Source organism: Brienomyrus brachyistius, chromosome 25 (assembly GCF_023856365.1).
Source record: "Brienomyrus brachyistius isolate T26 chromosome 25, BBRACH_0.4, whole genome shotgun sequence".
NCBI lineage: Eukaryota > Metazoa > Chordata > Actinopteri > Osteoglossiformes > Mormyridae > Brienomyrus > Brienomyrus brachyistius.
Genome location: NC_064557.1, coordinates 10373746 through 10385310, shown reverse-complemented (window position 1 = coordinate 10385310; position 11565 = coordinate 10373746). Strand labels below are relative to the sequence as shown.

The 11565-nt window shown below is 39.4% G+C and overlaps 1 protein-coding gene across 1 annotated transcript; it reads left to right on the top strand.

Annotated features, from left to right (window-relative positions):
• The first annotated feature begins 911 nt into the window (after window positions 1-911).
• On the top strand, window positions 912-8617 carry LOC125720711 (T-cell leukemia homeobox protein 3-like). The gene is made up of 3 exons (XM_048996475.1): window positions 912-1826; window positions 6265-6502; window positions 7813-8617. Exons 1-3 carry the CDS (start codon window positions 1394-1396, stop codon window positions 8012-8014), a joined length of 873 nt encoding a protein of 290 aa, XP_048852432.1. The 5' UTR covers window positions 912-1393; the 3' UTR covers window positions 8015-8617.
• The last annotated feature ends 2948 nt before the right edge of the window (window positions 8618-11565 follow it).

The following is an 11565-nucleotide window of genomic DNA, read 5'->3' as shown; positions in this document are numbered from 1 at the left end:
CCCGAAAACTGACCAAACGGAGTGAACATTGAAAGATTTGCATAACAAGTCGGAAACATTGGTATTCAGTGTACGTAATTTTAACGTACATCAAGACAGGGGTGGAATGTTCTTGGTCACCTCTGTCTTTGCACCCTTCTCCGTCTGTCCCATTCTCGCAGGAGCTCATTTTTCAATCATTTTAACAGAACTAATTAGTTTTAGTCTAATTTAGGCTACTCGTCTATTAGACATATTGACAAACAAGATGTCACTTGAATCTAGCCTATAATGGTAATATATTTTATAGTATTATATGTTTATTTCTATATACTGTTGTATTATATAATTTTTAGATAATTCATTTGTAAATGCAGGAATTATTCACAAACGGTTTGGATTGTCACATCCAAGCGAGGGATGTATTAGAAAATGTCGCTTTAAATGGCATATTAGTGCCTCCTGTAATGCTATTGTACGTCACGTTATACTAAATGTAAAAAGGCGACTAGTTTACACCACAGTAGGTGTAAACTTAACGCCGGATGGCGATTTATTTAGCAAGACAGACCCGCCCATTTTTCCAAAGCACCGCCTATCAAAACGAGTCGTAACTGCTGGCCTTATATACGTAATTATATATGGACGTACAGAATGGCAGTAATTATAAACATAGCTAATATAATAATAATAATAAAAATTCTTATTATTACTGCTGTTACCTTTGTCAATTTTAGGAACATTTATACAAAGCTGTATGTAGGCTGCATTACACTGCATTGCACGTTATGCTCTCTGCATCCATTGTGAAAGCAATTCATATGGGCAGCTATGTCTTTAAGAACCAAGCTAGAGGAATGGACGGACCCTGGGACGTTGATGTAAGGAAGGTATCGCCTACTCAAAGTAGCCTCACGTTTCCCAGCACCGTGCAACCTCTATTAATATTCATGGTAGGAGCTTGTAAAGCTATTGGATATAAAGAGATTATGCTTCAAATACTGTCGACTTTCGGTGGACTGAAGTAATTGATACAAACAATCAGGAAAAGTGACTTTCAGCGTCACTTAGCAATAATATTTCGAACTGGTATCATTTAATAGACCTAACATTATAGTCCACTTTTTATCGCTGGCACATAAACCAGTTTATCAATGCTGGCATTGTTTTTTGACAAGGAAACATGAAAAAATCCTTTCTGTGTCTGTGTTTTGTGACTGTGGCATATTTTCGACGGATTATGCAGGCAACGTATTTTCCAAGTTGCATTTTCCTGGTTATTAAAACCTCAGCATAAAACTAACAGTTAAAGGTTACTACGCATATTTCCGTGTAAACATTATAGATTTTTTTCGTATCGGTTGTATTTTGTGGGGATTTCAACAGACCCAAGTAAGTAAATGTTCAGCCAACTATGGAGCAATCTGGAATTGAAGAATTCAATCAGATCCAACAGCACCAGCCGATACGCTTTGGAATTGATCAGATTCTGAATAATACGGATCAAGTCAGCATGCTGGCGAACCGGACCAACGAGCAGGATTACCAGCTGGCTTCCGATGTGTATGGCAATGGCTACAGCGATGTGTATAACCCTGTATGTTCCTCATACAATGCAAGCATGAAGATTAACTTAAGTATGCACATGAAAGTCAATGTAAAGGCAGGGACCGCAGGCGGGGTGATCCGCGTCCCGGCCCATAGACCTGTGCCGCAAACGCCTAGTCCCCCTGTCGCTACCCATCACACTGGTATCGCACCTGGGATAGCGGGCGTGGGAAACGCTGATTGTTTTGCGTTCCCCTGGATGGAAAACAGCAGAAGATTTGCAAAAGACAGACTCACTGGTGAGATTTAATAGTTTTTCTTTACTTGTACATTAAAATTTAAAAAGGTGGAATCATTTGGCTATTGTTTTAAGAAATATGATTCATAATTGGTGAACACGTTTTAAAACCCATAAGACAATTAGGCCTAAAATATTGTTTTTTTTCTTTGTACTTCAACGGTGTGAGCATGATTTAAAATGTAATACTTGCAGTCATTTTCATTATTATCTAGTCTATATAACAGTATGTCTGTTTAGATTATTAAAAACGCATGACTGCCAAGTTGCTCTAACTAGACGTCATTATTCGAAATACCAACCTTTGCTAGTAAAACACATCTCAAATTCTCAAAAGAATGATTAAACAAAATAAGTTATTTTCATATCGTATTATTTATTTATCCAAATGACTGGGTACTAATTACATTAAAATGTAAGAATATGTAATATAAATAAGCCAAATATCAGTTATTGGTGTAATTTATATATTTGTGCACATAGTATAACATATATAGAATTATTGATGGCTATTTTTCAAAACAAATAAAACAAGTTGTAAGAGAGAGAAAGAGATAGATAGATAGATAGATGGATAGGTGGATCAACTGATATATTTACTTGATTTATTTAGTAATTGCCAGTGCGTATTTATTTAATAATTTGCCTCAAATTTTGTAGTTCATGCCGGTGCACTGATATGTTTATATATATCACGATTTGTTTAAATGGAGTTCAGAACTGTGTAACTGCAATACACGTATGCCTAATTAATTATGTATTTGTGAGCGTATACGTATTTCAAACTTCACTAATATAATCTTACGTTTCACCAAGGCCAGTGAAATTTTAATCTAATTTTAGATTACCGTTTTAAGAACTGACCAGTGACAACAGATGGAAATTAGTCTATAGTTTTAATTCTGGACCATTTAGTCTTTTTCCCCGTATTGATCAATGAGCATTGTCCCTGTTAAATATAAATAAATGAAACAAAATTAACCGCTGTCTTTCAGGCAAGTTATATACAACGTTGATATAGAATAGCATTTATGCAAATCTTACAATCGTAATAAACCTAGATTTTGTTTTTTTACAACCTAATGACAGTACGGTCATAGTTTAACGCATTTATGTAGGACCTGATGTATGTCCTGTTTAAAATCACACGCACAAAATATGGATACCACAATCTATCCTTACCTTGACGGATAAAACTTGAACTAGTCATTAAAATTTTAAACATCTAAAAAGGCAAAAAAGCAGGTCACACCGCATCGGAGAACATCATTATGCAATAGAGATCCGAATCGAAATTTTGATCCGAGTTAAGAATAATTATGAAATTTGCATAAATTATGTAAGCACGATCCTTGAAAATCTGAAAGTCATACAGTTGTAGAAGAACTTTTCTTTTGGTGCTTGAGCTATTTGTAACCACAAATTAGACCTATTTATCGGATTATCAATTACGGAAAGCCATATAAACGTTAATTCAGGATCGCAAAATGAAATGCACAGATCCGGGTTGGGTTATATCTTGTATGAGAATACTTTGTGCTTCATATACACTCTCAGAAAAAAATGGTAAAAAATTGTACATTTGCCTGTCACTGGGCCTGTAACCTCAAGGGTGTGCCACTTGTACGTACCCTTGGAGATAGGGAGCGCGCGCTGCCGCACCATATCACATGACGAACCCCCTCAGAGATGAGGACCTGAGTGCAGCCGTGTACCGTTCATGGCTGTAGGTAGTTGTAGCTTTTAATGTACAGAAATGAACTCTGAGGAACATTTCTGTACTTTTGATGGTGCATTAATGCTATTTGTACCTTTGAGATGTTGCTCAGAGTCCATTTCTATACCTTAAAAGGTACAATTAAAAGGGTACAGCCCCAGTGACAAGCAACGGTATAAATTATAGGCTATTACCTTTTTTTTTTTACCATTTATTACCATTAATGAGTAGCTCATTATTTACTGCTGGACACTAGTCAGGTTAAAGACGGATGGCATTAATGTTGTAGCGCCACGTATTTAAAACATGTATTTAATATACCTGTGAATGACGAGTTCCCACATCGATCATAATTAGACAAAGATAACAGACACACAAGAGAAAGCTTAATATGGAGAACATGCCGCTAATGCCTCCTACCCTATGCAGTGAAATACGATATGCAGTGTCTCCATAACCGCATTACAAAAATACAGGTATCTATGCCTGTAAAATTAAAAAATCCCCAAATGCTAAAATTATGACACTTTGTTTGACATGATTATTCAATAAAGATTTAGTAATGATTGTTATTTCGCCTACTATACGGACACCTCGACATTACACTCTATTTTAAATAAGCCTACGTTACAATGTTATTTTGGTTAATTTCATTTAATCGACAGCGTGTTTGTGGCCTACTGCAATTGACAGTATTATTTGATTCATAGTTTGGTGTATTTTGAAGATATTGTGAATATTAGGCCTATTGCTGTAGCATAATTCTTGAGGGACGCGTTTGCTGATAACGAACGACCTTAGCAAAAAACGAAAAAGTTAACGACGTAGAAAATAGAGGGGATCGGAGCACTAGTAAATTTACGAACGAGACTACAAACGACGAGTTAGGAAATCTTTCGAGAAACGCTAGCTAATTAATGATTGATCTTACGTACGATATATTAATTACTTATTGTTATTAATCTTTTACGAACAGCATTAAACATCGTGGCAAATTTCTGAAATATGACCTTTCGATTGGTACAAATTAACGTTGTCACGATGGCATGTAAACCTGTTAGGTAGGCTATAGCTTGCCAAAACAGTTAACCTAAGTTCACCATACATGTCAACCTAACTGCAATGAAAAGAGAGAGTTGGGTGACAAAAAACTTGTACATTTCAGTCTTCAAAATGACAGATTGAAAAACACCCATTTGACCAATAATGTCTATATCTATAGAGTATAATTGTACTCAAAAACCTAAACTTCACCATCCGGAGTGGCGTACTCGTTTATAACCGGGAAATGAATGCACGGAGGCTAAGGAGGGCGTTATGTTTCCTATGAGTATCGTTTATTTATGCGCATCCCAATCCGTCATATAGCAGGAAGGACAAAAACAGTGAGTCTCACTGGTATAACGTGGGATTTGACACCCATGAATATGCTGAGATCTGACCCACCTTGCCTCTCAAACATGGGCACATAATGGTGAGAACTCTATACGCTGCAAATGGCAGTTTCCTGAGTATCTGAGTTGCTGAACGTGAGGTATGAAAATTAAGAGTGACAAGGTGTCTTGTCCTGTTTTCATCAAGATACGTACAATGTGAAGTCATAAAACGTGTGTAACATAGCATACGACATTGTGTTTTGTTCAAATACAGATATACATCATAGAATTAAAACAGATCGCGGATCTGAAAACGGTTCATAATTACTTAATAGGCTACTTGGGCAGTCATAAACATGTTAATATCGATTCATAAGTTCAAAACAACAGTCGTGAACTTGGCGATATAACGATTGTTACATTCTAAGTGTGTAGCGGGTGTACAGCAACACTAATTTTTACGAAGCAAAAAATTAATTTGTTGCTCAATCTTTTTCAAACGTCTGGGTCTCCTTATAATCTATGGTTAACATAGTGTTGCACCACGTAGCTCAGAAGACACGGTCTCCAAAATGTATACTAAAATGTATATTAAAAATGTACTTGCTGCTGGGGTCAGTGCAAATGTAATGACGAAGATGGTGTGGGGATATATTTTTCATGTACTTGTTACTGGAAGCTATACAAAAATGCTAAATGTAATGGGGTGCTTTCTCTGCTATCAGTGGTGTGCGCTCCCGAGACAGACGTGCATTTCTACGGCAGGGATGCTTTTTTCTGCTTAACCCGTTTTTTCCGATAATGATGAATCGTAGTTGTTACTAACATTCCCTACGAGCGACTTCACTTAGGTTCGGAACGTTTTTACACCCGTTTCCCAAACAAACGCGCAGCGTGACGTCACGGCTCTTAAGTAGTACTTAACTGGCGCTGCGCATGTCGGCTGATGAAGCTCAGTGTGGCTTTTCTTGCCAAACTTTATATTCGGTAATGATGTTAATCATATAATGGCTGGTGATAATATACTATTTAGAGCAACTTATTTAAAACAATATGTAGCATAACCTCCATTATGCACTTTCATGAGGAGTAATGCAACATTTATGTTTAGAGTGAATAATAATAAAAAAACATTTGGGTAGTAATTTGTTTCTGTGTTTGATCGTAATTAATAAATGTCAAATTATTTAGGATGACTGGGATTTATAACACGCTTTTGATGGTCATTTTAAAATAACTCTCAGACTACCGTGGACGTTAAGTGTGATTATGTTACTGAGCTGAAAGCGCATATTGATTGTGCAAGTATAAACGGGTTAAGCTGAATGTTTCTTTCATGATATCAGCAGCCCTATCAGCATTTGCCGTGACCAGACGAATTGGTCACCCCTACCAGAACCGGACACCCCCGAAAAGGAAGAAACCCCGCACTTCCTTTAGCCGCCTGCAGATCTGCGAGCTGGAGAAACGCTTCCACAGACAGAAGTACCTGGCATCGGCTGAGCGCGCCAGCTTCGCCAAGGCTCTGAAGATGACTGACGCCCAGGTCAAGACCTGGTTCCAGAACAGGAGGACGAAATGGAGGTAGGACCCGCTTTGTACATTTTTTTGTGCCATTTAAGGAGAAAAACTACTGGACATTTGTGCCTTCGTAAATATTATGGTATTTTTATAGAGTTTAGCTAAAGATTTTGATTTGCGAAGTAAATCAAAGTAAAACTATTATGGCAAAGTAATCAAATTTGAAACAAATACACATTAGAGTATTTTACATCCAAATCAAAATCTTTCGCTAAACCCTAAAAAATATAATATTTACGAAGGCACAAATGCCCAGTAGTTTTTCTCCTTAAATGTCACAAACAATACAACCAGAAATGAAAAAAACACAGTAAGTCTTCTGGACATAGATATTATAAAGAGCATTAGAAATGCATTAAAGAGGATTTACATTTTAAAATGATATATAGAGGAACATATTTAAAACAATATATAGCAGAAATATAAATAAATATGGGCTTGCGGTGGATGATTCCATGCAATACTCAATAAAACTATTTTAAAATGCAAAGAAATTTCAAAAAAAGCTACACCCAAGTGAGGCGCAGACTGTTGACTGCACACATGCAGCCTCTGGGTGTCATATTTCTCCCCACTAGTGTTGTTAGCATTGTTGAGAATTCCCACTGTCAGGTCATAATTAATTGTAATCTGGAATTGTTTTCACTTTAGCTTCAGCTACTATTAAACTGCTGTAACCCGTCTTTGCAGTAATTAGCAGCAGCAGACATGTTGGAAGTCATAAACTTTATGTCACTCAGCAGCTGAGGATTTCCACAGAAATGTCTTGGTCAAGTGAAAGGTACTTGCAGTGAGCTCCCTGCTTCACTTACCCAGTGAGACGGATATATTTTCTGGAGATTTGGCAAAGGTGACTTATTTTTTTAGTAGCTGCAGTCAGGGGTACTGTAAGGGGAGGGGGAAGGGTGGGGGCGAGGGGGGTTAGGGTGATCCAACAGCCCCCTCAGGGACAGGTGGAAATACCTGCATTGGTCTGGGATGGGGGTGGAGGCAATTTGATACAATAACTCATACCAAGTGGTAGCTGGATATTACCGTAGAAATAACCTCTCAGAACCAATTGTTCTTTAGTCTTAGCTTGCTCATTGTCTAGCTAAAAAATCTGAACGTAACGGAATGGTAGAACATTTTTTTTTAACTTTGTTGCTTGCCGGTCATCATACTAAATAGCATTAAAATGTGTGTACGTGATTTTTCTATTATATAACCTTAGAGTTGTATCAAACTTTAGCAGCTGAGGCACAACTATTTCGGAACTATGTGGAAATACATCGAATACTTAACTTTGTGTCATGTGTCCCTGTCACCACCAGGAGGCAGAGTGCAGAGGAACAGGAGGCAGGAAGACAAAAAGCCAATCGCCTGATTATGCAGCTCCAGCATGAGGCTTTCCAGAAGAGCCTGGCTCAGCCCATGCAGCAAGACCCCCCATGCCTGCACAACACCTCCCTCTATGCCCTGCAGAAGCTGCAGCCCTGGGGGGAGGACAGCAAGGTGGCCTCTGGGTCTCGATAAATGCTCTCTGTCGCTGATAAAAAAAACAGCCATGAACACAGTTCTTTGGTACAAAATCTGCAAAGTTACAGATATCAAAGATTTTAAACTAGTAATCTGTGTTACCTGTTTGCTTTATGCTCAAAAGAGTACAATAAATACATTTTTGTACATATTTGCATAGAATCTCAGCAGACAGATTGCTGTAATGTTTATATGAGATTAATAGCTAAGTACCAAAAATTTAAGTTCAGTTTTTCAAGGGTCCTGTTCTTCTGCACAGATTTCAGTCACAAGCAGAACACGATTCTCTCACCAGAAGATGGGTGATATAAGTGTCACTCATATACTGCCTTTATTCACTTTTCTAACGGCATCTCTCCATATTCTCTCCGCTTGCATGAATTTCAAGTTGAATATGAACAGGAGTTTTTCACTGTTATCAAAGTCGTCAAAGCACGCCGCCATTTATCAGACACACGATCTCACGTCACATGTGATTAAAACTGGCTTCGAAAGGCTACGTTTTATACAATTGTAACACTATTTGCCTTATAAGGTGAAGAAATGAAAATGAGAACTTCTGGCGCTTGTGGTTTAACCCTAAAGTACTTAAATTAAACGCAGTCTGAAATAATGGCCTGTTTCTGTATGATTTGGACTATGGTGCTGCTTTCTGAAGAACTCAAACAGTATGTGGGGGCATCGCAGCTGGCTGGGATCCTGTCAAATACAGGTGTGCCTCCGGGTAGCGTCTCACTGGCCCTTATTTTCTCAGGAGGGCCCCCTTTCATCGTACATCTCAGTCACCGTTCGGACGTGACCTCACCCATTTCACAGCCGCATTCCTCTGCACTCATCCTGATTTCTATACATGTGCTTACAGATATTTTCCAGTCCGTTACTTTTTTTAGTCCTGTAATGCAGTACTAGGACCTGACGATCTTTGTGGGAGGTACTCTCAGAGTTGCGGGACTTTTCCTGCTGTTCACTCCCTGCTTTCCTGCCTTCTAATGCTGGCATTTCTGGTTTATGTATCGTCCTGAGTGAAGTCTGAGGCAACTGCTCATGTGCAAAGTCGTGAGGCTGTGCGGGAGCCTCGTGCCGCCCTTGATTGATGCCGCTCTGGGCGATTTGCCATCTCACCCAAGCCAAGATCTGCCTACGAGTAGGTGTCACACCTGCGAGTACCAGGAGGCATAAAGAAACCCCAAAGGCAGCTTCAGAGAAGGTTAAACCCCAGAAGGGGGACTTTATCAGCAAGGCTACAGCAGGAGAGTAGCTCCCATTGCGGACCTACCGGGAATTCAGACGCGAACTGCCAAACGATGACAGGACTGGGGAGTACGGGACTACTACAGACAGGTGTAAAACATTACCATGGTTACCACGGGGAGTCACATTTAACAAAGAATGGGAGCGATGTGTGGAACATGAGGGCATAGGAGAGCCAGCAGAGCCCCCTGCTGGCCAAACGGGAGCAAGACAGGACTGGTGGGGACCAATCATGACAACAGGCCTATAGAGAAATTAAAACAGACTGTGGCTCCCTGAGTTTAATCGAAAGGTAAATACCTGAATTAATCACCTTGTAGCACCTTGAAAATGTATGCAAAATGCTTACAGTTTTGTTTTCTTTATTATTCTATTATTTTTTACCTGAACATAATCACGAAAATCTCACTGACCATTACAAATATCTGTTCCTAAATGAAACACAAAAAAGTATACCTACACTGTTTAAGCAACTTTGACATTTCTGGTATTATCTGTAAAATGTAATGTGGATATGGGCCATTAGATTCACAAAGTAAATACTTGCAAACTAAATGAGTTTAACTATTCTTTTACTATTAGCTTTTAAATATACCTTTAAAAGGTATATTTTAAAGTACTTTGAATAGTTCCATCCATCCATCCATCCGCTTACCCTGGACTTGTGAAACAAGGGTGAACAATACCCCCGGAAGGGTGAGATTTATTTATTCTTAGGAATGCAGTGGAGTTTTTTAGGAATACACAATCACACCATTATGCAGAACGTAGCGAGAGAGGCTGTGGTCACCTCACCAGAGGGGAGGTGATTCTCCCCCTGAAAAGGCAGCATGGTGGTCAGAAGGCAGCATCTCACCAGACATCCTGGATCTGCCCGGAGAACACCGCCGCTCCAGTCTGCCAGCTCCTCACCTCCTTTGGTGGAGACGGGGGACAGGTTTGCTAACTTCCCCTGCCTGGAAATTTACCCTTCCCTCTGCTCTTTTTAGCTACTCTGCATTTGAATAGCATACTCTTATGTCCAGTTTATACGTCACTTTTCGGGCTGCGGACACTTGTGCGGGAGGCAGCTTGAGTTCATACTACACTTGGCTGAAGACATGGAAGGTTGCGGTCGGTGCTGCATACAGCAGTGATATTTCACCAAACCAGGAGAAGGCAGATGTATTTCAACAAACACAAATAAAAGCAGTACAAACGCTTCTCTACTTACAAATGAGATATGTTCCGAACGGCCGTGCGTAACTTGAAATGTTCGTAAGTCGTGATTTAACATCTGTGTTGGGCGAGCGAGCAAGGAGTCAGGGCGAGGCAGCCAAGATGCAGGAAACAGGGTTTATTCAGAACAAACAGGCAGACAAGGTGAACCATGGAAAAGACTTCAGTGGCAGGACTGGGGAAGCAAACTTGAACATGGACTAAATACACAAGACTGAAAGCAGGAAACACGGAACAGCTGGTGAACATAGAGATTCTACATGGGGTTACTGAGGGGGCGTGGCACACGAAAGGACCGGACAAGCAGGTCATGACAACATCATTTTAAGGGTATATGCAAGTACAAAGAACTAGGATGCCGGGAGTACGCACGCTACACTGCTGTGCGGTGGGAGTACCGGCCAGAAGTCATACTAGGTGGAACTGGTGCGCAGAAAAAAACAATCTGATGTTGCAAACAGGGAACGAGAGCCCAAGGAACACAATTTGTTCTTCATTGTGTCTTCATTGTGTCTGTGAACACAATGACTCTTCGTTCATATGTCTGAAAGTTCGTAAGTAGAGGAACGTCTTTATAGTGAAATGGTCAAAGTTTTACTAACAGTTCTAAAATTATTAGTCTAGGCTTGGGTATATTCACATTACATTACAGTTTTTCTCAGTTGCTTTCATGCAATTTCCTCATCAGAAACACCATTGTCACCACTTTTAATGCAGTTCACAGTACACAGTCTCCCACACAAATTAGCATTTCTCATCTGACTTTGACAATTCATCAAAACAGTGGTCTTCAATTGAAAATAAGTGGAATTACATGTTCTCAGATAAGATTAAGTTGAAACAAAGAGAAACACGTGTTCACAACCTTACATCACAGGTGCATGTCATGCCACTAAATCGCATCCACACAATCATATATAGATGCTCAGGTTCCACTCAGTGCATAGTGTTGAAAATGAAGCAGGAAGATGTGAGAGGACATGGTGTTCGAGTGGCAAGAGGGAAGAAGGAAGACAGTGGAGTAGATATCAGAGGGTTACTGCAGAAATACGGGCAGCAGTTGTAGATCATGTCATTAA